The sequence below is a fragment of the Oncorhynchus clarkii genome, chromosome 18, assembly GCF_045791955.1.
Source record: "Oncorhynchus clarkii lewisi isolate Uvic-CL-2024 chromosome 18, UVic_Ocla_1.0, whole genome shotgun sequence".
NCBI lineage: Eukaryota > Metazoa > Chordata > Actinopteri > Salmoniformes > Salmonidae > Oncorhynchus > Oncorhynchus clarkii.
The window spans coordinates 31,951,664-31,979,155 of NC_092164.1; the positions used below are offsets into that span (position 1 = coordinate 31,951,664).

At 45.1% G+C, this 27,492-nt stretch overlaps 1 protein-coding gene across 1 annotated transcript in view; it reads left to right on the plus strand.

Moving 5' to 3' along the window:
* The window catches only part of LOC139373335 (dolichyl-diphosphooligosaccharide--protein glycosyltransferase subunit STT3B), a 95,385-nt gene that overhangs the window by 61,181 nt on the left and 6,712 nt on the right, over positions 1-27,492 (plus strand). The window contains exons 4-11 of the mRNA XM_071113737.1: positions 3,844-3,909; positions 9,069-9,168; positions 10,832-10,930; positions 13,395-13,541; positions 15,182-15,230; positions 15,561-15,715; positions 16,126-16,337; positions 26,665-26,852. Coding sequence (XP_070969838.1) covers positions 3,844-3,909; positions 9,069-9,168; positions 10,832-10,930; positions 13,395-13,541; positions 15,182-15,230; positions 15,561-15,715; positions 16,126-16,337; positions 26,665-26,852 — 1,016 coding nt within the window. The remainder of the gene's footprint in view (positions 1-3,843; positions 3,910-9,068; positions 9,169-10,831; positions 10,931-13,394; positions 13,542-15,181; positions 15,231-15,560; positions 15,716-16,125; positions 16,338-26,664; positions 26,853-27,492) is intronic.

Genomic DNA, 27,492 nt, shown 5'->3' on the forward strand with positions numbered 1-27,492 from the left:
AGCACTGCGGGATGGTTGAAAGGACCTTGTGTCCGTTTGTCCAGTCATGTATTTGAATTTGTGCGTTGTGCCTGAACTTGTTTCTCTTTCAATCTATCAGTCAGTGGACGTCGTTCAGCTTGACACTTGACCTGTTAAGTACGGACATATCGGAACAACTGCGGGGGCTTGAGACGCCTTCAACTGTTGCTTCCACAGCTTGAAGACCCATATCAGCACTATGGAGTGCTCTGTGTCATGTTAACTCAGGCGAGTGTGACTGAGCTGATAACGACACTTGGTTTGAAGAGCCCCTGCTTTCATCAACTAGCCACACACATGCACACCCTGGAGCTGCCGGAGTTGTGAAAGTGTTTAACCTCTCGCCCAGAGTGTCGCAGAGAACCTCCTACACTATGAGTGAATGTCAGAGCCGTGGCTGGCTCCAGACCCAGGGGGCTCCGCTATCTGCTCTCCACCACTGTTGTCACATGAAATACAGACAGCCAACGTATAATTTGCTTGATGCGGTGCATTTTACGTTTACTCGTGTACCGCTAAAACGCAACCAGGGACATTCTCTGTAACTTGCAGTGTCCGACTGTGATAAGCGACCTTCTCTGTCGTGATCGTTGCACAATGATTTGATACGTATCATTTCAATATTTGGTTTTGTAAGAGGAGCAGCGGTTGCAGCTTCATGGGATCTTTTCATTGTCATTCCACATAGACCATACCTGTCTTAGACTGAACCAAAACAACGAGCGTGTCCCAAATGGCATCTTATGGGCCCTGGGCAAAAGTAGTGCACTATATTGGGAATAGGGTGCCATGATTTGGAATGCAGTCAATGCGTATTCCTGGTGACACGGGTGGCCGTTGCTTATCGTCGCATCTTTAAGTGGCGCGTCATCATTGTAACGGCACCATCGGTGGAGAAAAAAACAAACTTGCACACCGTGGTCTTTCCATTTTGGCGAGAGCCCCGGAAAACAATTATCCCGGCCATGCGTCACTGCTTTTCATTATCAGTCTCATTTACCCACGTTTGTCTCGCCACTTTCCCCCTCTTCTGCTCTCTTTCTCTCTCATTCTCTAGCCCTTCCCTCAAATGCTAAAACGGGAACCTCTCCCAGGCTTCTTCTCCCCAATCTTCATTATCCGTCTCCTTCATTTTATCTGCTAATAACCTATTCAACTCGAGCCGCTTAATCTGCCTGGGTCGGCCCCACCTCATCCCCTCCCTAATCTATAATTGAATCCTCTTGCACCCCAGAGAGCTGCCCCTTTTAACACTAGCACTCCCCGCTACCCCCCCCCTCCCGCTACCCCTCTCCACCGTGCTTCCATTGTCCCGCTAATTCCCCAGTTTCTCTAGGCTCAGATTTAATTAGCCCTGCTTGTATTGCTGTGTGTGTGTGTGTGAGGGGGGGGACTTATTTCAACATGACCGTGCACATTCTCTGCATAGCAGTCTCCAGCCCTGGTAGAGTGTAGGCTAGCTCCCTTTTAATTGTCTGTGGCACTGGGAAAGCTATAGGCTTCCGGAGGTCCGCAGTGGCCTACATCTTTGTCAGCTCCCTCAGTATTACCTGCGAGGAGCTCTGTAGTTTCACCCGTGTCAACCAGATAGCGCCGCTTTGGTGAGGCCTCATCGGCGGGAACGAGCATGACATGGAGACCATTTAGGGTTGGTTTTAAAATAGGTGGGAGGATAGAGGTTTTCCGCTGCTCGTGGATATATTCGGACCAGGCCTGCTTTCTACCGCTAGTCAATCCTCATCGGCAGATCAAGTGAAGTGTGACTGATGTGTACCGCAGATGTTGTTCGATAGGTCTGTGCTCCTGCCGCTGCCTGTCCTGCTCCCTGCCATCACTTTCCCCCAGTAGTCTTTCAGACATGGTCCCTTTAATGTGTTGACTCAGGCTGTGGGGTGAGACCAGGTAACCAGCAGTCCCAGCTAGTGTTAGGAGCATACTAATATGCCAGGCAGCCCTCTCTTTTAACACTAGCAAGGCCGCTGGGCCAGACGCTCACCAGGGCGCGTTCTCATAGCATGTGCAGACCAGCTGCCAAGTGTCTTCAAATAGCCCTTCTTACATCAGCTGATATCTCAGTGCTGTACAGAAACCCAGCCTAAAACCCCAAACAGCAAGCAATGCAGGTGTAGAAGCACCTGTAGAAGCATGTCTTCAGACATTTTCACTCTCTCCTTGTCTCAGTCTGTAATACCAACATTGTTCAAGCTGGCCACTATTGTCCCTGTTACCAAGGTAACCTTCCAAAATGTCTTATCATCCCCAGTAGCACTCACATCTGTAATTATGAAGTGCTTTGAAAGGCTGGTCATGACACATCAACACCATCATCCCAGACACCCTAGAACCACTCGAATTCGCATATCGCCCCAACAAATCCACAGATGACGCGATGTCAATTGCACTTCACAGGGAAGGTGGTCAGAGACTTGGCAGTGTGGTGGCAGGACAACAGCCTCTCCCTCAACATCAGTAAGACCAATGAGCTGATTGTGGACTACTGGAAAAAGAGAGAGCATGCCCCCATCCGCATCTACAGGGCTGTAGGGAAGCAGGTCAAGAGCTTCCACCCCCTCGGGAGACATGGGACCTCAGATCCTCAAAATGTTCTACAGCTGCACCATTGAGAGCAACTTGAGTGGCTGCATCACTACTTGTTATGGCAAATGCACCGCCCTCAGATTTCCAAAGACTTCAACCACCCAAGCCGTAGACTGTTCACTCTGCTGCTGTACGGCAAGCGGTACTGGAACATCGAATCTCGGACCAACCGGCTCTGAGACGGCTTCACCTCCCGAGCCATAAGACTGCTAATTAATTAGTCCGGGTAACCGTTTAATTATCTGCATTGACACTCTTGCACAGACTCTATGCACCCTCGCGAGACTATATATACACACTACACGAAAACCCACGCGCACACACACACATGCATACAAATGTCACACACACTTTCGCACATCATATGCTGCTGCTACTCTGTTCTGTATTTTACTCTTATCTATGCTGATACCTAGTCACTTTACCCAGTTTTTAATGTACATACATTATATATATATATATATATATATATACAAAAGTATGTGGACACCCCTTCAAATTAGTGGATTCGGCTATTTTAGCCACACTCGTTGCTGACAGTTGAGCACACCGCCATGTAATCTCCATAGACAGACATTGGCTGTAGAATGGCCTTACTAAAGAGCTGTGACTTTCAAAGTGGCATTGTCATAGGATGCCACCTTAGCAACAAGTCAGTTCATCAAAGCAAGAACGGCTCGGCCGTGAAGTGGTAGGCCACACAAGCTCCCAGAACAGGCCCGCCGCAGGCTGTAGCGCGTAAAAAATTGTCTGTCTGTCGGTTGCAACACTCACTGCAGAGTTCCAAACTGCCCCTGGAAGCAACGTCAGCACATGAAATGGGTTTCCATGCCGACTAGCCGCACACAAGCCTAAGATCACCATGCGCTATGCCAAGCGTCGGCTGGAGTGGTGTAAAGCTCGCCGCAATTGGACTCTGGAGCAGTGGAATTGCGTTCTCTGGAGTGATGAATCACGCTCAACCATCTGACAGGCCGACAGGCTAATCTGGGTTTGGCGGATGCCAGGAGAACGCCGCCTGCCCCTGTTTTGGTTTCACTGATATTATATGGTGTTTCACTCGCACCTTTTTCCACTGTTCCATCAAGTGAATGTCGGCTGTTAAAGCATACTGTGGGAGTTAGAAAGTGCTATTAACTTTGTTGTCCTGGATGATATGTTTGACAGAATGACCGAAAACGTTTACCAGTCCTTAACCCTTTGTGCCTGTTCTCCCCCTCACAGGTGAAGTCAATAAAGACTGGTTCGGTGTTCTGGTCCATTGGCTGCTGCCTCTCCTACTTCTACATGGTGAGTGTCAAAGAGCCTTAGTTATTGGCCGGAAACACACAGAAAACATTGTCATTGATTTCCACCGACATAGCATTCCATCTCTGGGAATTGGAAGTCATGATTACATTAAGATAGCCCCAAGGATAGTTGAGAGCGATCGTAGATGTCAAAATGTGGTGTTAAAAAGGAGTCTGTACCGGACGCATTAAACGTTATTTATGAATCCCCCGACCTGTCAGGGGGTCGATGGAGCGAGAAGATAAAAGATGAACAGAGCTGACTGCCTCCCAGAGCGCTCTTTGTGTACAATTGGTGATTTTGAGCATCTGCAATCTCCTGCTTCCAGCTTCTTCAGTTAAATCTCCCCTCAGCCCAGGAAGAGACAGATGTCAATTGAAACGCATTGGAGAGATCCAGCTCCCTTTGATTCCCAGGATCCAAGCTCCTGCAGGAAGAGAGAAGGCGAAAGCCTCTAATGACCACATTTGAAGAGCAGGGAGATTTTCCACTGAGAAACCCCTGCAATTGTATAAGCCCCTCATTCTGTATGTCTCACTCATACGCCTCCAGAGATCTGGAGTGTGATAATATTTTGGCTTCCCCCGCCCGCTCTATGGTTCTGACTAGAGGGAGTACAGCTACGATCGGAATTGCCTTTTTCGTAGCAGGTTAGCGGAGCATACGCAGAAGGTTTCTATAATTAGGTCCGGAGAAGCGTTAGGGTTACGGTTAGCTAAAATGCTCTCCTGACTTGCTACAAAAAGTCACTTTCGGTCACAGCTGTACTCCCTCTAGTCACAACCCCGCTCTACCCATCCTCCCACCAACATCCTTCTGTGGTCTGATGCCTGACTGATGCCTCTCCTGTTGCAGGGTTTGTTTGCAACACGGCAAGCCTGTATCTCCCTTGTGGCTTGCCGGTGCAGCCCGCCATGCTGCAACATCTACCCCTCTACCTCTTCTTCCCATCCCGCTGTTGATTAAAGATACTCACCAATGAGGCTTAATCGAAGATGACACATCTGCGATGGCCAGCAAGAGATTCCGTGCTTAGCTCTGTCCTAATCAGCCCGGGGGAGGGAGAGAAGAAGCTCAGTTGAGATGACATGATGGACAAGAACTGCAAAAAGCACTACTGTGAGATGCGTGACATTCGATCTCTCCTGGGAGAGATCTTGTGTTCCCTAAGTTCATGTGACGGCTCACTCCTACCTTGACAGCAGCCCCCTTCTCCTGCCCTCAAGTTCTTTTCCCTCATAAAGTATTTATGAGGTTCTCAGCAGCACATGCCAGCTCTTCAGGTGATTGTTTGTAAGATGTCCTGCGTTCTGGAGGTTATTATTAGAAGTCCAGCAATGATCACAACTCTTGAGGCCCTTTTTACAGTGGAAAAATCGATCCAGAGCTTTGCAGCGTTGCGGCCTACCTCCCCAGTCCCCACCTGACTTTCATCAAAACAACTTTCTCCCACAGCCCCAGTTTATCTACTCCACTAATGCCGTCTCATTCCCCCGTTGGTGACCAACAGCATCTCCGGTTATTCTGTTTCCAGTATCCTACCCCCCGCAGAGGTGCCTGAGCCTCTTCAGCCCCCTTCTGAGCCAATCTAGCCCCATAGCAAGACCCCTACCCTCCCGTTTACCACTACAATACCCTCCGTCTCCCTATGCTTCTTCATTGTGGCCCCTGGGTGGCCAGATAAGCAGTGGAGTGTGGGTAAAGATAATGGCTAAAGTCTAGGCTCTAACGGTGTCTGGTTCTTTGCTGACCCCATTATGACTGCAATAAGACCTGTCCATTAGGGTCACTGGGCCAAATGCTAGCTTGAGGTGCACACACTAACAGGCTAGCATTGGGCCCATAGGAAGCCCTAACATAGCGTAACAGCCCTTCCTCCTGCGTGTATTGTAACCTACAGAAACAGTTCTTCCTCATTCAAATCAAATTGTAATACAACCCGTGTAGACCTTAAAGTGAAATGCTTACTTACAAGCCCTTAACCAACAATGCTGTTTTAAGGAAAATACGTGGTAAGTGAAAAATAAGAAATAAAACGAACAAAGAGCAGCAGTAAAATAACAATAGCGACGCTATATACAGGCGGTACCGGTACAGAGTCAATATGCGGGGGCACCGGGTAGTCGAGGTAATATGTACATTAGGTAGAGTTGAAGTTACTATGCATAGATAATAAACAGAGAATAGCAGTGTAAACGAGGGGGAAGGGGGCAGTGCAAATAGTCTGGGTGGCCATTTTATTAGATGTTGAGCAGTCTTATGGCTTGGGGGTAAGAAGCTGTTGGGAAGCCTTTTGGACCTAGACTTGGCGCTCCGGTACCACTTGCCGTGCGGTATCAGAGGGAACAGTCTGTGACTAGGGTGGCTGGAGTCTTTGACAATTTTTAGGGCCTTCCTCTGACACCACATGGTAAAGAGGTCCTGGATGGCAGGAAGCTTGGCCCCAGTGATGTAGTGCCTTGCAGTCGTAGGCCGAGCAGTTGCCATACCAGGCAGTGATGCTCTCGATGGTGCAGCTGTAGAACTTTGAGAATATGAGGACCCATGCCAAATCTTTTGTCTCCTGAGGGGAATAGGTTTTGTCGTGCCCTCTTCATGACTGTCTTATTGTGCTTGGACCATGATACTTTGTTGGAGATGTGGACACCAAGGAACTGAGCCTCTTCAGCCCCGCCGATGAGAATGGGGGTGTGCTCGGTCCTCCTTTTCCTGTAGTCCACAATCATCTCCTTTGTCTTGATCACGTTGAGGGAGTGGTTGTTGTACTGGCACCACACGGCCAGGTCTCTTACCTCCTCCCTATAGGCCTCCCTATAGGTCTCAACGTTGTCGTTGATCAGGCCTACCACTGTTGTCATAAGCAAACTTAATGATGGTGTCGGAGTCGTGCCTGACCGTGCTGTCAGGAGTGGACTGAGCACGCACCCGAGGGCCCCCCGTGTTGAGGATCAGCATGGAGGATGTGTTGTTACCTACACTTATCACCTGGGGGCGGCCCGTCAAAGTCCAGGATCCAGTTGCAGACTGCGCTCTTTAGTCCCAGGGTCCTTAGCTTAGTGATGAGCATTGAGGGCATTATGGTGTACGCTAAGCAGTAGTCAATTCTCACATAGGTGTTCCTTTTGTCCAGGTGAGGATGGGCAGCGTGGAGTGCAATAGAGATTGCATCATCTGGGGCGATATGCAAATTGGAGTGGTTTCTGAGATAATGGTGGCAATGTTGTGGGCCATGACCGACCTTTCAAATCACTTTGTGGCTTCAGACGTGAGTGCTATGGGTCGGTAGTCATCTAAGCAGGTTACCTTAGTGTTCTTGGGCACAGGGACTATGGTGGTTTGCTTGAAACATGTTGGTATTACAGACTCCGACAGGGAGAGGTTGAAAATGTCAGTGGAGACACTTGCCAGTTGGTCAACGCATGCTCGGTGTATGCGGCCTGGTAATCTGTCTGGCTCCTGCGGCCTTGTGAATGTTGACCTGTTTAAAGGTCTTACATCGGCTAAGGAGATCGTGATCACACAGTCGTTCAGAACAGCTAATGTTCCCATGCATGCACCAGTGTTGCATGCCTCGAAGCGTGTTGCATGCCTCGAAGCGAGCATAGAAGTTATTTAGCTCGTCTGGGAGGCTCGTGTCACTTGGCAGCGCTCGGCTGTGCTTCCCTTTGTAGTCTGTAATAGTTTACAAGCCCTGCCACATCCGATGAGCGTCGGAGCCGGTGTAGTACGACTCAATCTTAGTCCTGTTATTTTCGCTTTGCCTGTTTGATGGTTCGTCGGAGGGCATAGTGGGATTTCTTATTTAATTGTATTGTAAAGGAAGCTACTCCAAGGACAAGTGCTCTTCTCATAGAACTACTGTCACACCATTGCATGAAAGCCTTACAGGGATGTCACTTGGATGTTTCAATACCCCCAAGTGATGTTATGAGGATGAAGGATGATCAGGGAATCTACTAACTACATTATCTCCAGCTTATAACGTTCCTGATAGTTATTATTGCCGGAATGATATTTGCTTGACTATATCCTAGCAGCCTAACCAGGAAAAACATTGTTTTGATCAAGGTTTTTCTCAAGGGAAGTGTGATCAGTTTTCAATGAAAACATTGGTTTTGTTCGTTTCTTAATTTAGGACTGAGCTATATTGATAACCGCATTGTTTACTCTTACAGGCATATTGATTGTGTGCACACCATCTCTTTCAGCTACCTCACTGTCTCTTAGCAGACTTTGTTTTGGTGGTAATCAAGGTATTTTGTGCTCGGTGGTTGAGTTTTGGACTGTACTCTCAAAGAATCTCAGCCTCCAGAAGATTGCTGCCTGCTTATTTGACCCTCAAAACCATGGGGGGGTTGTAATGTTGTAATGCAGAAAAGGTTTCTCTCAAACACACACACAACGGCGAGGTCATTAGCAGTAGATTTGCGAGATGTTTCGTCAAATTACGCTCAAATTACGTTCCGGAGGCTGCGGGATGTGACCCTCAGAGCGAGACACTGGCCTCACTTTCTCCTCAACAACAGCACTTCTTCTGGGTTGGTGTTGTTTTCAATTAGCAACCTCATCTCTCACAGAACTGCTGTGTCCAAAAAAAAGGGTTGTCTCTGTTTTCATACGGTTCAGCTGTACCTAATTAGCTCATACCATCTAAAGCTAAAGATACAAATGGCTGTGAAAAGGTAATTACATTTAACCACTCCAGAAGGAACTTGAGGCGATTTATCTCCTTCTAGGGTGACTCTTTTTTTTTTTGTAATTAGGGGTAATTGGAAAACTTATTTTAACCATAGATGAGTGACTTGTGAATGCAGTGTGTGATTGTGTGGCTAAGCAGGTTTGTGTCAGTTTGAGCATTTATCCCAAAAGGCGGTCCTAAACAGAGGATGAAACATTTTACTACTATCCCTCGCCGTCTGTGCTCTGTACCCCCTACACAGTGTGATTTTCAATGGAGCCGTTTGAAGTACTGCAGCTGACGTTTTTGTAGAGTGTTCAATAAGCCCCTCTGTTTCACACCGCGTCTCTCTGACATTGTTGCTGCATAATTTCATGGCGCTTTTAAAGTTGAAGCATTTTTACTTCAGTCATAGTGTTAAATAGGATTTGAATTGGTTTTATATGGTGCCACTGCAAATGTCCATGTATTACTGTTGCAGGTGTCAGCATGGGGAGGATATGTCTTCATCATCAACCTGATCCCGCTGCATGTGTTTGTGCTCCTGCTCATGCAGCGCTACAGCAAGAGGGTCTATATCGGTGAGTGACCACAACCCCCTCTTCATAGGTTCCACCTCGGTCGCGTCATGCCATGGTTATGAACGTTCTCAAGCCGCCCTCTTCGTGATTAGGCCAGTCATTCTGGACAGAGGCTAACTACTGTTTAGTCTAAACTACACTATAGTGCCTGGAAATACGATGACATTGCTAAAGTAGTCAAATATTTAGTAGGAAACAACTTTGCCAGCATTATCATGTCGTCAAATGTACTTTAGGCAGATGGCAATGTTGTCATTAGCTAGCAAAGTTTGTCAAAAAATACCTAGCAATGCTAACGTTAGCTAGCTATAATCCGGTGTCCTTCCCCTAGCTAATGTTATACTGCATCTAAAGTCAATCTAGCGACATCAAAATTATGACAAAAGGTTTTCCTACAAAGTATTTGCCTTCCTTTTGAATGGCATTGTATTTCCAAGCCACTATACACTTTTGATGAAATCTTCATCAGCGCTCATAGTAGAATGTTCAGTTGGGCATCAGTAAAAAAATCAAGTTCAAAACAATATTGTGACAAAACATGCAACCCCTGAATGTGACTGCAAACCTTATCTATCTGCTAAAGAGATGTGACCGCACGCACCTGTTTTCCTCTAACCACTAACACCCGTTTTCTCTTTTCAATGCGACTGCATGGGGGGGTTAGTTATTCTGAATTTGACTGCGAGACAGCACATTGCAGAAATGCTGCAGCATCGTAAGCAGTACATATTTAGCTGAGCTGAAGGAACAGCAGGCTAGCTGGGTCGAGATAAATGGTCTTGCATCAGTTACTCTTGATTGTCTGTATTACTCACAGTAAACAGTACCCCATTCTTGGGTGATTTGAAAATAAATGACGACCCTATTTAAAGAGGGCCTCGACCCCGCTGTACTCAATCTCTCTGCATTTTCCCCAACAAAGGATTCCACCCTTCGACAATAACCATTTGTTAATGCAGACTATCTTTGCGTTCGAAGCCATAAATGTCTCACAACGATGCAGAGATTGTCAACCCCAAGCACCCTTTTTAATAGAAGAGGGCTTTGCATAGTTATTCAAGCAACCATCTTGTGCAAGGTCTTGCTCCTTAAAGTGCTTCATAACCATCTCGTTTTGATCTAGTTTTAACCTTCCTCCATCTACAATAGAGAAAGCCCTTCTAAAAACTAGATGCCTTTTTGGCATCGGAGCTTGCCACAATGGGAGTCCTCTTGACCAAAAATGCAGTTCTATTTCACACAGTTCATTACTTAGCTCCATCAGTCAACAGGCGATAATGAATCATAGTCGGGAGTGCTCAGGGCTAGTCACAGCCACTTCAAAAAGCTCCAGTGTTCAGGAAAGTATCAAATCTTAATTAGGGCACACTACAGCCCCCCCCCCCCCCCCCCAGCTACAAAGGTGGGAGTTCTACTGCCGGCTCATGTTAGGGCCCCCGCTGCACTTTTCTTTTCCCACGTCTATGTAAATTACTCCAGATAAGACGTTAATTGCATTTACGCCAACTCGGGAGTTGCATTGCGAAAATCAATTCACAAGAAATACCTCTAACTGAAGTGATGGTGGGTATTGAATAGAACCGTATCTGTGTTTGACCTTTTTGTTTGATCTCATCTCTCTCTCGATCCATTTTCTTTGTCTGTTTCTCTCTTTCTCCCTCAGCTTACAGCACTTTCTACATTGTGGGCCTGGTGCTATCCATGCAGATCCCCTTTGTGGGCTTCCAGCCAATCAGAACCAGCGAGCACACGGCGGCAGCAGGTAAGCCTCGCCACTTTTTTGTTTGTTTGTCTCCTGAGCGCACAAAACGACTCACCATTAGACGCACACCGCTTTTTCATATAACCAGGTATGTCTCGTTGAAATCTATTTTTCAACCGACACCTTGGACCATGACCAAGCAGTTGTGTTCTCTTGAATGGGCAGCGCCTTTGCTGTTTCGTTGATGCAACTTAAGTGTTCCTGTCTCGCCAACGGTCCCAGCTACTCCCAGACAACATTTAGGTGGCATTCCTTTATTCTGGAGGGTAGTAACAGCTAGGGGTGTGAGCATTTTAAAAGTTAACATGAAAACTGGCTATAACACGGCAAATAATCTAACTAGACAATAGGCTATAAAGGCCTGGGTAAAGTTGTGTAATTTAAAAAAAACCTGAGAAAGAGGCAGACAATGTTAATTTGGTGAGTTTGAATGGCAGGAAAGACCAGACATTGCAAGAGAGATTACAGTTCATTCTGCCTGCCCCCCTCCCCTCCCTCCCTTGCACTGACTTGCCTGGTCTTTCTTTCCTCTAATGATGCGAGTGGGTCTTCGGTCTGTTGCGTGTAGAATATCCTAGCCTTTTCATTGATAGGCCCTGCTTTACTGAAATTGCGAGACATTGCAAGCCAATATATTGCAAGATACAGCATTCCAATTACGAGATACAGCTTTGGATTACCGATAGATAGGCCTAGTGCACGGTTCTGACTCTGTCTGCCTGGTGTCCGACCTGCCTAAACTGTACCCCTCCTCTCTCGCTATGAAAGATGCACGTTTGTTTTTGTTCTCGGCAGTACAGCAACTAATCTCTCTAGCAGAATCGAATCTTGACCCCAAGAAGCTACGTGCAAGAGGTTTGAGGAATCAATTATTTTGGAGTCGACTCCACTACATCATCGCTAAGTTGGAAAATTGGAAGAAAAAGGTCAGAGTCCTGTATGGCAATGCTTTGCAAGTTAAATGAGAAGGTGATGAAATGCAAACTTTGCGAGGTGTAATATAGGTACAGTATTTGTAGTTCAGGTGGTTAACCATCTGAAAGGGACTCATTGTGAGACCCAAGCCATTGCTGTCAGCAGCACAGCTGCATTGTGAATTAATGTGGAATTTTTCTTATCGTTTTAACGGAGAGACACTTTTCTTTCCCTCTGTTTTGAACGTTAAGAAAATGTCCATTTGCCAACATCCCTAGTAACAGGATTACATGGCTCTACAGCATCCATTTCAGCTTCCTCTTAGTCTAATGTAGCTTCAGTCTGATTTCTGATGTGGTGTTTGTTACGAGGGTGACCAGGGCAGCACAGCATGTCAGCGTCATGGGCTTTGAGGAAGGCACCAAGGCTCTCTCAAAGGATGGGCTTGTTTGGTGTCGGGCAACAGCTGCTCGTAACATCTGGCAGCGTGTCTACAGCAGCAGAGTGAAGGGCGTTGGTAGTGTCACCCGCTCTCTGGGTTCTGGAGGAGTTATGACCTTGGAATGCTCCCGGAGGGTTGGAACTTGGAAGTGCTCCTCTGTTTTGCTAAGAGGACGGAAGTAAGTGAAACGGGGCTCTGTTCAATCAGTAGTTCCACAAGAGAGGGACACCAGAGAAAAAAAAACAGATCCCATTTAGCCTGAAATGTTCCTGTTATTCAAATATAAAAAATAATAATAATATTTAACCAGGTGGGCCAGTTGAGAACACGTTCTCAACTGTGAGAAGTAGTTGGAGAACCAGGCTATTGAGTCTGCCTATAAGAATCCGGTGATTGACAGTCGAAAGCCTTGGCCAGGTCGATGAAGACTGCTGCACAGTACTGTCTTTTATCGATGGCGGTTATGGTATCGTTTAGGACCCTGAGCGTGGCTGAGGAGCACCCATGACCAGCTCGGAAAACAGATTCCGGAGAAGGTACGATGGTATTCGAAATGGTCGGTGATCTGTTTATTAGCTTGGCTTTCGAAGATTTTAGAAAGGCAGGGCAGGATGGATATAGGTCTGTAACAGTTTGGGTCTAGGGTGTCTCCCCCTTTGGAGAGGGGGATGACAGCGGCAGCTTTCCAATCTTTGGTGATCTCAGACGATACGAAAGAGAGGTTGAACAGGCTAGTAATAGTGGTTGCAACAATTTCGGCAGATAATTTTAGAGAGTGTCCAGATTGTCTATCCCGGCTGATTTGTATAGGGGTCCAGATTATGCAACTCTTTCAGAACATCAGCTATCTGGATTTGGGTGAAGGAGAAATGGGGGGGCTTGTGCTAGTTGCTGCAGGGGTGCAGAGCTGTTAGCCGGGGTAGGGGTAGCCAGGTTGTATGTTGTCATGTATTATTACAGCATCAGTTTGTAGCACATCTACCATCACATGATAGTCCTTCTGATTCAAAACGTTTCTATATAAACCTGCTTGCATGAGAGATTAAGGTTACTGCTATAACGTGCATACGCCAACCTTCTGTGATTTGCGTGTGTGTCCTGCCACAGGTGTGTTTGCACTGCTCCAGGCATATGCTTTGCTGCAGTACCTGAAGAACAGGCTCACCAAGCAGGAGTTCCAGACCCTGTTCTTCCTGGGGGTGTCGCTAGCTGCTGGGGTGGTGTTCCTCACCGTCATCTATCTCACCTACACTGGTGAGTCACTATACCTTACCACTACACATACAGCTCCTTGAGAAAGTATCCACACCCCTTGACTTCTTCCACATTTTGTTGTTACAGCCTGCATTAAACATTTCTCAAATTTAGAGTTTTTGTCACAGGCCTACACACAATACCCCATAATGTCAAAGTGGAATTATTTTTTTTAGATTATTATTATTTATTTATTTTTACACATGAGTAATAAGTATTCAACCCCCTTTTGTTATGACAAGCTGAAATAAGTTCAGGAGTACAGATTGCTTAAGAAGTCGCATAATAAGCATGTACTCTGTGCAATAATAGTGTTTAACACGATTTTTTAGTGGTCCCTCAGTCGAGCAGCTATTTTCAAACAAAGACCTAAGAGGTTTTCCAATGTCTCACAAAGAAGAGCATCTATTGGTAGATAAAAATAGATTTAAAAGAAGCAGACATTGAATTTCCCTTTGAACAAGGAAGTTATTAATGACACTTTGGGTGGTGTATCAATGCACCCAGCCACTACAAAGATACAGGCGTCCTTCCTAACTCAGTTGCAAGAGAGGAAGCAAATTGCTCAGGGATTTCACCATGAGGCCACTGGTGACTTTAAAACAGTTAGTTTAATGGCTGTGATAGGAGAAAACTGAGGATGCATCAACAACGTTGTAGTTATTTCTCCACAATACTAAGCTAATTGACAAAGTGAAAAGAAGGAAGCATGGCCAGAATACATGCATTCTGTTTGCAGCAAGGCAATGAAGTAATACGGAAAGAAATGTGGCAAAGCAATTCACTTTTTGTTCTGAATAAAAATGTTATGTTTGGGGCAAATTACAACACATAACTGAGAACCACTCTTCATATTTTCAAACATATAGTGGCGACTGCATCATGTTATGGGTATGCTTGTAATCATTAAGGACCGGGGCGTTCTTAAGGAAAATAAATCAATGGAATGGAGCTAAGCACAGGCGAAAACCAGGTTTAGTCTGCTTTCCACTACACTGGGAGATGAATTCACCTTTCAGCAGGACAATAACCTAAAACACAAGGCCAAATCTACACTGGAGGTGCTTACCAAAAAGACTAAAGAAGAATGTTAGTTATGCATATTCTTAACCGCCTCTGCTCAACATTCCTCTCGAGTCCCGACCCACATATGCCCTACTACTGAACAGACACCTGACCCACTAAAGCAGGGCAATTTAGTTGTTGGGCTAAAACGGGTCAGTGTTTTTTGTGTCTACCTTGTAGTTAATTGCACTCATCTCGTGTCTCAGGTTGGAATCAGTCCCTGGTTAGAATGGGCGACAGTGAAAACCTGAAGTGTTTCGGCTCTTGGGGACCAGAATTGAAAAGCCCTGAACCAAAGGGTCCCTATTTACTTTGTCATTTTTATTCATAAATGTTTTTATTGAACCTTTATTTAATGACGGCCTACTCCGTCCAAACCCTGACGAACCCTGGGCCAATTGTGCCACGCCTTATGGGACTCCCTATCGCGGCCCAGTGTGAAACAGCCTGGATTATATCTGTACACTTACCCATACACACCAGTGTCAACCATATGCCAAAAAGTCCTCATAATAACCACTAATGAAAGCATGTTCAAGTTTCCAGTCCTGTCTATTCATTGTTTGTTCATTTAGGCTACATCGCACCGTGGAGTGGACGGTTCTACTCACTGTGGGACACCGGGTAAGCATTGCTAACCTTGATTCACTTTCCTATTGATGAAACACTTGTTTAATTGAATGTGTCTGCGAAAGGGCTTACGCCATCCGTAGTTTCAAAGGAAATGCGAGAATAGTATTTTCTTCTCAAATAGAATAGTATTTTTTTCTTCACGCTTCGACTACATTCTGTATATAAACTGCAGCGTGTCTGATTAACTGGCGCATGTCTGCATTAAGCATCGATCAAACAGATTGTTTGCAGCGCTTTAAATCTCTTCCCTGAAGTACCAGATGTTTCTCTTCTATCCTCATCACTCTTTACCTCCCTCCTGCCCCCTCTCACCCTCTCCAGCTACGCTAAGATCCATATCCCCATCATCGCGTCGGTGTCGGAGCACCAGCCCACCACCTGGGTGTCGTTCTTCTTCGACCTCCACATCCTGGTCTGCACCTTTCCGGCAGGACTCTGGTTCTGCATCAAGAATGTCAACGACGAGCGCGTCTTTGGTAAGCCGGGGCTCATTAACACACACTGACACTCAACATACACATCATTTGAATAAATGTGAATATTTCGAGGGGAATCTGGTCATTTGAGAAGAATATGCATTATAGCAAGGGCATCATGTTTTTGATATACTGTACAAACCTGTACAAACCTGTAGATGGTGTACGGGAGGAAATGCTGACCAGTGTCACACAGCTCCAGTGCAGGAGCTGGTTTCTGTTTTTCCCCTCCTCCTTAATTGATCAATTAATGCCATTGATAGCCCCGAAACTGCACATCTGTTCACCCAGCTCTAAATCAGTTTGTCTCAGATGAAAAAACCGCCCTTGAGGATCTGAGTTGTGCACCATGCACTTTTGACATAAATGATCCTGCCTTTAAACTTTCCTGCCTCTCTGCTGCCCCCCAGTGGCTCTCTATGCCATCAGTGCGGTCTACTTTGCTGGGGTGATGGTGCGCCTGATGCTGACCTTGACGCCGGTGGTTTGCATGCTGTCGGCCATAGCCTTTTCCAGCGTGTTCGAGCACTACCTGGGGGACGACATGAAGAGGGAGAACCCTCCCATAGAGGACAGCAGCGACGAGGATGACAAAAGGAGCTCAGGGAACCTCTATGACAAGGTCGGTAGGAGTCATAGTCCAGGGCTCATAAAGCAGCTCAGAGTAGGAGTGCAGATCAAGGATCAGGTTCTCACTGTCTATAATTTAACAAAGCTAACGCAATGGTGAACCTAAGTGCTGGCGGTACCGCTATACGTTCAGAGGTGTCAGAAATCATTTAGCTATTTTCACAACCAAGAGTGATGGTCGCTGGCAGTGGCACGAAAGGGCTGGGTTTTTATGATTAAATAAGTTATAGGTGTGTCGACGCTTGACCCCTCACTGGCCAATCAGAACATGCTCCATGGCTAAATATGTGACCTACCACCTGGATTCGATCTGCTTTGAAGTTGATACACTTGTAACGCCACTTTTGAGAAAACGGCCCGTGCATGTTTTTGAACACCTACTGGAGAGCTGTTTGTCTACACACATTCAGCATCATTCACACCCTCTTAAGCCTTAACCACACCCAATTTGTCACATGCACAGGATACAGAAGGTGTAAACGGTTACTTCCATAGTGAAGTCTTGTTTAGACATGTAGCTAGCTAAACAATGAACCATAATCTAAACTCTAATGCCACGTTCAAAACCACTGAAGTCTGTCTTCAGTGAGGGGGAAAAACGACCTCTGACTGGGGATAAATCATTTTGAACGGTCATCCAACTCGGGAACTCATGCCACTTTCTAGAGCTCCGACTGGGAATAAATCATTTTGAACGGTCATCCAACTCGGGAACTCAGGTCACTTTCTAGAGCTCCGACTTTCCGACCTGAAGATTAGTGACGACATGATTTGACCTCGTATTTGTTAGGTTCCAGTTGTTTTGAACGTGGCAGTACTACCATGCATGCATCTGCAGGTAGCTAAAGCTAACCAACTAGGTTCAATGTTAGCTAGTGAGCTAACATTAGGCTATAACTAGCAATGCAAATGGGTTTCTGAGATACAAATACACCTAACGTTAGCTAGCTAGCTAACAATATGGTTTACCTGGAAATGAAAATGTATAGCTAGACTCTTACATGAATGAACGCTTCTCCCTCGGTCATGGTTGCCCTTAGTTTGAAGATGTAATCTGGAGACAGGTGTTTTTACAACAGTCTTCTGTGTTCTCTTTTAGACTCTCCGCATTTGGCAATCAGGGATTTCCACATCTGATTCATTTTCAGAGTCCGAAATAGTCAGCATGGCACGATCGTCCTACAGAAAGTAGTCCATCACAACCTTTTCCCCACTGATCTTTATAGATAACGCCTGTTCACTTCAGGGCAGCAATGTTGAGAGCAGTAGCAACGCTTTTTCAGTTATTCATGATATCTTTCAAAAAAAGCCACAGTAGAAAGGATATTGAGCGGCTCGTGTTATAGACCGAAGCATGCAGACATGGAAGGTTCCTGTATTTTTCCATGCCTAAACCAACAATGTATTCGTATTTACAGATGGTATACACATATTGTTATTATGGCACATGAAAGTTCACATGTTCCAGAAGGAATTTCTGCCTCAAAACAAATTGATAAAAAGTTCAAATGACTCTCCTGTGAAGTAGTGACGTGTGACATACACCTAGCTTCTTGAAACGGGTCACGTGGTTGCTTCAAGTTGTGTATTTACGGCCTTATGTATTGCCTTGGAATCAACTCCAGTTCCAATGTTAGTCCGTTATATCTTACGGAAACGCAATAACAATGTAGACCTATCCCATCTTTGCTAAATACGTTAACTTGAACCTGTTTGCAGTCCACAATTGTTCTAAGTAATTGGCTTCAATATGAAAAAATACAGTGCCTTTAGAAAGTATTCATACCCATTGACTTTTTGTTAAATTCCAAATGGATTAAATTGATTTATTTTTTTCTCACCCATCTACACACACAACCCCATAATGCCAAAGTGAAAACATGTTTTTAGAAATGTTTTCAAATTGATTGAAAATGAAACACAGATATCTCATTTACGTAAGTATTCACACCCTGAGTCAAAACGTGTTAGAATAAACTTTGGCAGCGATTACAGCTGTGAGTATTTCTGGGTAAGTCTCTTAAGAGCTTTGCTCACCTGCATTGTACAATATTTGTGCATTCTTTGTAAAAATTCTTCAAGCTCTGGCAAATTGTTTGTTGATCATTGTTTTCAAAGCCAATTAAAATCAAAACTGTAACTACGCCACTTAGGAACATTCAATATAATCTTAGTAAGCAACTCCAGTTTATATTTTAGGTTATTGTCCTACTGAAAGGTGAGTTTCCCAATATCTGTTGGAAAACAGACTGAACCAGGTTTTTCTCTAGGATTTGCCTGTGCTTAGCACTATTCCGTTCCTTTTTATCCTAAAAAACGACCTAGTCCTTGCTGATGACAAGCATACACATAACTTGATGCAGCCACCACCATGCTTGAAAATATGAAGTGGTGCTCTGTGATTGGATTTGCCCCATAATAACACTTTGTATTCAGGCCAATATTTTTGCAGTTTTACATTAGTGCCTAATAGCAAACAGTATGCATGTTTTGGAAAATGTATTTTCACACATTTAGGTTAGTATTGTGGAGTAATTACAATGCTGTTTATCTATCCTTAGTTTTCTCCTATCACCCAAGTGTAATTAATAACCATGCGCAAAGGAATATTCATTGTCTGCTTCAAAAATATATAGGTACCCTTTGCGAGGCATTGGAAAACCTCCCTGATCTTTGTTGTTGAATCTGTTTGACTGAGGGACCTTACAATTAGTTATTTGTACGTGTGGGGTACAGAGATGAGGTAGTCATTCAAAAATCATGTTAAACACTATTGCACACAGTGAGTCCATGCAACTTAAGCACATTTTTACTCCTGAACTTATTTAGGCTTGCCATAACAAGGGATTGAATACTTATTGACTCAACATTTCTTAAAAATAAAATACATTAAAAAAAATTAAAAAGTCAAGGGGTGTGAATACTTTGCTTTATCACATTTTATTCAGACCCTTTACTCAGTACTTTGTTGAAGCACTTTTGTCAGCGATTACAGCTTGAGTCTTCTTGGGTATACAAGCTTGGCACACCTGAATTTCTCCCATTCTTTTCTGCAGATCCTCAAGCTCTGTCAGATTGAATGGGGATCGTTGCTGCACAGCTATTTTCAGGTCTCTCCAGAGATGTTTGATCGGGTTCAAGTCCGGGCTCTGGCTGTGCCACTCAAGGACATTCAGAGACAGGTCCCCACTCCTGCCTTTTCTTGGCTGTGTGCTTAGGCTTGTTGTCCTGTTGGAAGGTGAACCTAAGTCCTGAGCACTCTGGAGAAGGTTTTCATCAAGGATCTCTCTGTACTTTGCACCATTCATCTTTCCCTCGATCCTGACTGGTCTCCCAGTCTCTGCCGCTGAAAAACATCCCCACTGAATGATCCTGCCACCACCATGCATCACTGTAGGAATGGTGCCAGGTTTCCTCCAGACGTGACACTTGGCATTCACGCCAAAGAGTTGGTTTGGAATCTTGGTTTCTTCAGACCAGAGAATCATGTTTCTCATGGTCTGAGAGTCCTTTAGGTACCTTTTGCAGCCTCCAAGCAGGCTGTCATGCCTTTTACTGATGCCTTTTTACTCCTTTTACTGAGGAGTGGCTTCTGTCTGGCCACTCTACCATAAAGGTCTGATTGGTGGAGTGCTGAAGAGATGGTTGCCCTTCTGGAATCTCACCAGAGGAACTCTGGAGCTCAGTCAGTGACCATCAGGTTCTTGGTAACCACCCTGACCAATGCCCTTCTCAACCAATTGCTCTGTTTGGCTGGCCGGCCAGCTCTAGGAAGAGTCTTGGTGGATCCAAACTTCTTCCCATTTAAGAATGATGGAGGCCACTGTGTTCTTGGGGACCTTCAATGCTGCAGACTTTTTTTGGTACCCTTCCCCATATCTGTACCTCAACCCATTCCTGTCTCGGAGCGCTACAGACAATTCCTTTGACCTCATGGCTTGATTTTTGCTCTGACATGCACTGTCAACTGTGGAACATTTATATAGACAGGTGTGTGCCTTTCCAAATCAAGTCCAATCAATTAAATTTACCACAGGTGGACTCCAAGAAGTAGAAACATCCCAAGGATGATCAATGGAAACAAGATGCATCTGAGCTCAGTTTCAAATCTCATTGCAAAGGGTCTGAATACTTCTGTATATAAGGTATTAAAGTTTATTTATTTTGCAAACATTTCTAAACTTATTTTTGCTTTGTCATTGGGGTATTGTGTGAAGATTGAGGGGGGGAATTATTTAACCTGTCTAGGACTAGGGTCTGACCCTGTCGTCTCAGATTTTGAAATGATGCTTTACAGCGAAAGCAAGACAAGCGTTTGTAAGTTTATCGATAGCCTAACATAGCATTAAGTCCAGCTAGCAGCAGGAAGCTTGGTCACGAAAATCAGAAAAGCAATCAAATTAACCGTTTACCTTTGATCTTTGGATATTTTCACTGACGAGACTCCCAGTTAGACAGCAAATGTTCCTTTTGTTCCATAAAGATTATTTTTATACCCAAAATACCTCTTTGTTTGTTACGTTATGTTCAGAAATCCACCGGAAATAGCGGTCACGACAACGCCAAAAAAAAATTCGAAATTATATCCATAATATCGACAAACATGGCAAACGTTTTTTTATAATTAATCCTCAAGGTATTTTTCAAATATCTATTCGATAATATATCAACCGGGACAGTTGGCTTTTCAGTAGGACTGGGAGGAAAAAAAAGGCTACCTCTCTCTTTTACGCAAGAATCACTGAGCCATCAGCTGGCTCTGAGTGATGCTGGCAATGTGGTCGTTTACGCTCATTCAAATCAAATCAAATTTTATTTGTCACATACACATGGTTAGCAGATGTTAATGCGAGTGTAGCGAAATGCTTGTGCTTCTAGTTCCGACAATGCAGTAATAACCAACAAGTAATCTAGCTAACAATTCCAAAACTACTACCTTATAGACACAAGTAAGGGGATAAAGAATATGTACATAAAGATATATGAATGAGTGATGGTACAGAGCGGCATAGGCAAGATACAGTAGATGGTATTGAGTACAGTATATACATGAGACGAGTATGTAAACAAAGTGGCATAGTTTAAAGTGGCTAGTGATACGTGTATTACATAAAGATGCAGTAGATGATATAGAGTACAGTATATACGTATACATATGAGATGAATAATGTAGGATATGTAAACATTATATTAGGTAGCATTGTTTAAAGTGGCTAGTGATATATTTTACATTTCCCATCAATTCCCATTATTAAAGTGGCTGGAGTTGAGTCAGTGTGTTGGCAGCAGCCACTCAATGTTAGTGGTGGCTGTTAAACAGTCTGATGGCCTTGAGATAGAAGCTGTTTTTCAGTCTCTCGGTCCCAGCTTTGATGCACCTGTACTGACCTCGCCTTCTGGATGATATCGGGGTGAACAGGCAGTGGCTCGGGTGGTTGTTGTCCTTGATGATCTTTATGGCCTTCCTGTGACATCGGGTGGTGTAGGTGTCCTGGAGGGCAGGTAGTTTGCCCCCGGTGATGCGTTGTGCAGACCTCACTACCCTCTCCCTCTGGAGAGCCTTACGGTTGTGGGCGGAGCAGTTGCCGTACCAGGCGGTGATACAGCCCGACAGGATGCTCTCGATTGTGCATCTGTAGAAGTTTGTGTGCTTTTGGTGACAAGCCGAATTTCTTCAGCCTCCTGAGGTTGAAGAGGCGCTGCTGCGCCTTCTTCACGATGCTGTCTGTGTGGGTGGACCAATTCAGTTTGTCTGTGATGTGTACGCCGAGGAACTTAAAACTTACTACCCTCTCCACTACTGTTCCATCGATGTGGATAGGGGGGTGTTCCCTCTGCTGTTTCCTGAAGTCCACAATCATCTCCTTTAGTTTTGTTGACGTTGAGTGTGAGGTTATTTTCCTGACACCACACTCCGAGGGCCCTCACCTCCTCCCTGTAGGCCGTCTCGTCGTTGTTGGTAATCAAGCCTACCACTGTTGTGTCGTCCGCAAACTTGATGATTGAGTTGGAGGCGTGCGTGGCCACGCAGTTGTGGGTGAACAGGGAGTACAGGAGAGGGCTCAGAACGCACCCTTGTGGGGCCCCAGTGTTGAGGATCAGCGGGGTGAAGATGTTGTTGCCTACCCTCACCACCTGGGGGCGGCCCGTCAGGAAGTCCAGTACCCAGTTGCACAGGGCGGGGTCGAGACCCAGGGTCTCGAGCTTGATGATGAGCTTGGAGGGCACTATGGTGTTAAATGCTGAGCTGTAGTCGATGAACAGCATTCTCACATAGGTATTCCTCTTGTCCAGATGGGTTAGGGCAGTGTGGTTGAGATTGCATCGTCTGTGGACCTATTTGGGCGGTAAGCAAATTGGAGTGGGTCTAGGGTGTCAGGTAGGGTGGAGGTGATATGGTCCTTGACTAGTCTCTCAAAGCACTTCATGATGACGGATGTGAGTGCTACGGGGCGGTAGTCGTTTAGCTCAGTTACCTTAGCTTTCTTGGGAACAGGAACAATGGTGGCCCTCTTGAAGCATGTGGGAACAGCAGACTGGTATAGGGATTGATTGAATATGTCCGTAAACACACCGGCCAGCTGGTCTGCGCATGCTCTGAGGGCGCGGCTGGGGATGCCGTCTGGGCCTGCAGCCTTGCGAGGGTTAACACGTTTAAATGTCTTACTCACCTCGGCTGCAGTGAAGGAGAGACCGCATGTTTTCGTTGCAGGCCGTGTCAGTGGCACTGTATTGTCCTCAAAGCGGGCAAAAAAGTTATTTAGTCTGCCTGGGAGCAAGACATCCTGGTCCGTGACTGGGCTGGATTTCTTCCTGTAGTCCGTGATTGACTGTAGACCCTGCCACATGCCTCTTGTGTCTGAGCCGTTGAATTGAGATTCTACTTTGTCTCTGTACTGGCGCTTAGCTTGTTTGATAGCCTTGCGGAGGGAATAGCTGCACTGTTTGTATTCGGTCATGTTACCAGACACCTTGCCCTGATTAAAAGCAGTGGTTTGCGCTTTCAGTTTCACACGAATGCTGCCATCAATCCACGGTTTCTGGTTAGGGAATGTTTTAATCGTTGCTATGGGAACGACATCTTCAACGCACGTTCTAATGAACTCGCTCACCGAATCAGCGTATTCATCAATGTTGTTGTTTGATGCAATACGAAACATATCCCAGTCCACGTGATGGAAGCAGTCTTGGAGTGTGTAATCAGATTGGTCGGACCAGCGTTGAACAGACCTCAGCGCGGGAGCTTCTTGTTTTAGTTTCTGTCTGTAGGCAGGGATCAACAAAATGGAGTCGTGGTCAGCTTTTCCGAAAGGAGAGCGGGGCAGGGCCTTAAATGCGTCGCGGAAGTTAGAATAGCAATGATCCAAGGTTTTTCCAGCCCTGGTTGTGCAATCGATATGCTGATACAATTTAGGCAGTCTTGTTTTCAGATTAGCCCTGTTAAAATCCCCAGCTACAATGAATGCAACCTCAGGATATATGGATTCCAGTTTGCAAAGAGTCAAATAAAGTTCATTCATAGCCATCGATGTGTCTGCTTGGGGGGGAATATATACGGCTGTGATTATAATCGAAGAGAATTCCCTTGGTAGATAATGCGGTCGACATTTGATTGAGGAATTCTAAATCAGGTGAACAGAAGGATTTGAGTTCCTGTATGTTGTTGTGGCCACACCACGTCTCGTTAACTATGAAGCAGACGCCCCCGCCCCTCTTCTTACCAGAAGATGTTTGTTTCTGTCGGCACGATGCGTGGAGAAACCAGCTGGCTGCACCGACTCCGATAGCGTCTCCAGTGAGCCATGTTTCCGTGAAGCAAAGAACGTTAGTCTCTGATGTCCCTCTGGAATGCTACCCTTGCTCGGATTTCATCAACCTTGTTGTCAAGAGACTGGACATTGGCGAGATGAATGCTAGGGAGTGGTGCACGATGTGCCCGTCTCCGGAGTCTGACCAGAAGACCGCTTCGTTTCCCCCTTTTACGAAGTCGTTTTTTGGGGTCGCCGGCCGGGATCCATTCCGTTGTCCTGGGTGAAAGGCAGAACACAGGATCCGCTTCGCGAACGTCATATTCTTGGTCGTACTGATGGTGAGTTGACGCTGCTCTTATATTCAGTAGTTCTTCTCGGCTGTATGTAATGAAACCTAAGATGACCTGGGGTACCAATGTAAGAAATAACACGTAAAAAAAAAAAACTGCATAGATTCCTAGGAACGCGAAGCGAGGGGGCCATCTCTGTCGGTAGTAGTGAAAAGGGCGTGAAACTACGTCTAAAGGCTGTAGACACCTTAGGGAAGACATAGAAAAAGGAATCTGGTTGATATCCCTTTCAATGGTCAATAGGGATGCATAGGAACACACAGGTTTAAAAATATGAGTCGCTTCCTGATTGGAATATTTTTACAGTTTTGGAAACTTTAGTGTTTTCTTTCCTAAGCTGTCAATTATATGCATATTCTAGCATCTGGTCCTGAGAAATAGGCCGTTTACTTTGGGAAGGTTATTTTTCCCAAAATAAAAAGTGCCCCCTAGCTTCAAGAGGTTTTAATGCAACCGCTGTGTTAGATTTCAAAAAAAGATACCCGCCATATTGGGTAGTCAACATTACTCAGAAATAGCATTTGAAATATTCACTTACATTTGATCTTCATCCGAATGCACTCCCAGGAATCCCAGTTCCACCTAAAATGTTCGATTATGTCCAAATATCTTCTTTTGTTAGGGCGTTTGGTAAACAAATCCAAAAGCGCATTCAGGTCGCGCCGAACGTCGGACAAAAAGTTCCGTTACAGCCCGTAGAAACATGCCAAACTAAGTATGGAATCAATCTTTAGGATGTTTTTAACATAAAACTTAATTAATGTTCCAACTGGACAATTCCTTTGTCTGTACAAATTAAGTGGAACGTAGCTACCTTTCACGTGAGCGTGCCAGACCGAGGCTGTGGCACTCTGCCAGACCAACAATATAAATATTGTTGACATCTAGTGGAAGCCTTGGGAAGTGAAAGATAACTAATATCACCCTGTATCTTCAATGGGGTCAATGGAGTTGAAAAACTACAAACCTCAGATGTCCCACTTCCTGGTTGGATTTTTCCTCAGGTTTTCGCCTGCCATATGAGTTCTGTTATACTCACAGACATCATTCAAACAGTTTTAGAAACTTCAGAGTGTTTTCTATCCAATACTAATAATAATATGCATATATTAGCATCTGGGACAGAGTAGGAGGCAGTTCACTCTGGGCACGCTATTCATCCAAAAGTGAAAATGCTGCCCCCTATCCCAAAAAGGTTAACCAACTAATTGCAGCATTACCGCAAAAGTGGAAGGTGGGACAAGGCAAGTGGAAGGTGGGACAAGGCAAGTGGGACAAGGGGCAAGTAAGGACTTGTCTGTCGGCCCTGCATTAAAGTCCAAAATTAGTAAAGAAAATTCTGAAAAATAAACTATACCAGTTTAATTTAAGGACCAAAAAATTGACATCTGTGCCATATAGATTGCAAAATAGTTAGAAAGTGATTTTCGATGTACCGATTCGATGGCACATGGTTTATGAGCTGATACACTTAACAACACTGGATTCAAAACCAATTGAGATTCTCCAACTGCCCTCACCTCATAGGTCTACCTTTTTAGTGGGGTTTTGCATTCCCCTTTTACACCTCTTTAGTGTACTCTGCTCTCACAATGTGAACCCTTATCCGGGGGTTCCAGTTGACACCTACAGGTAACTGCCAAAAATAAAGAGGGATGCAAAGTACATTAAAAGCAGTTGCTACCACACAGAGTTAATTAACATCCCATCATGCTTAGGTTATGTATAAAAATGCTTGGCAGGCATTTATTTTGGCTACCATGGCTGTGCCCTCATCCACAGGACATTAGTGGTGACTGAATGGTTTGATGAGCATGAAAACGATGTAACCACCATATGCCATGGCCGTCTGTCACCACATCTCAACCCAATTGAACACTTAAACCAGTTTCTGGAGCGGCACCTGGGACCGTTTTCCACCACCAATAAAACACCAAATAATGGAATTGTTTATGTGAGAATGGTGTCGCATCCCTCCAACAGAGTTCCAGACACTTGTAGAATCTACGCCAAGGAGCGTTGAATGAGTTCTGGCTCGTGGTGGCCCAACGCCCTATTATTGCACTTTATGTTGGCGTTTCCTTTATTTTGGCGGTTAGCTGTATTCAACCCATAGACATATTCCTGTAAGGAGTTACAAAATAATTTGACTCTGTTTGTATCTCCGATACTGTCTGTTTAGTGGGCAAGTTTGATGTGTGTTGGTCTCCCTCTGCAGGCAGGAAAGGTGCGTAAGCATGTGTCTGAGCAGGAGAAGGCAGAGGAGGGGCTGGGCCCCAACATCAAGAGTATAGTGACCATGCTGATGTTGATGCTGCTCATGATGTTCGCAGTCCACTGCACATGGGTCACCAGCAACGCCTACTCCAGTCCTAGTGTGGTGCTGGCCTCCTACAACAACGATGGGTAAGGACAAATAATAATATTTATCTAAAGCATCTTGTAGTCCGTCGTGCGTGCATACATTTTTACATATGGATGGCCCCAGCGGGAATTGAACCCATGACCTTTGGCGTCGCAAGCACCATGCTCTACCGATTTGAGCTACACCGTACAGTCGTATGAAAAAGTTTGGGCACCCCTCTGAGGCTGCAATAATTTACTCTGTCATCACAGAAAATGATCACAGTGGCATGCCATTCATTTTAGAATAAAAGCTGAGTACTGGGGTATTGTCCAGACAAAGATTTTTAGTGTAGCAATATTAAGTTATGATATTAAATCAGATGTGAAAAATAGGCTATGCGGAAATGTGGGCACCCTTCTCATTCTGTTGATTTGAATACCTGTAACTACTTAGCACTGATTAATTGGAACACACAGTTGGTTTGGTGAGCTCATTAAGCCTTAACTTCATAGACAAGTGCATCCAATCATGAGAAAAGGTATTTAAGGTGGCCAATTGCAAGTTGTTCTCTTTGACTCTCCTCTGAAGAGTGGCAACATGGGGGCCTCAAAACAACTCTCAAATGACCTGAAAACAAAGATTGTTCAACATTATGGTTTAGAGGAAGGCTACAAAAAGCTATCGCAGAGATTTAAGCTG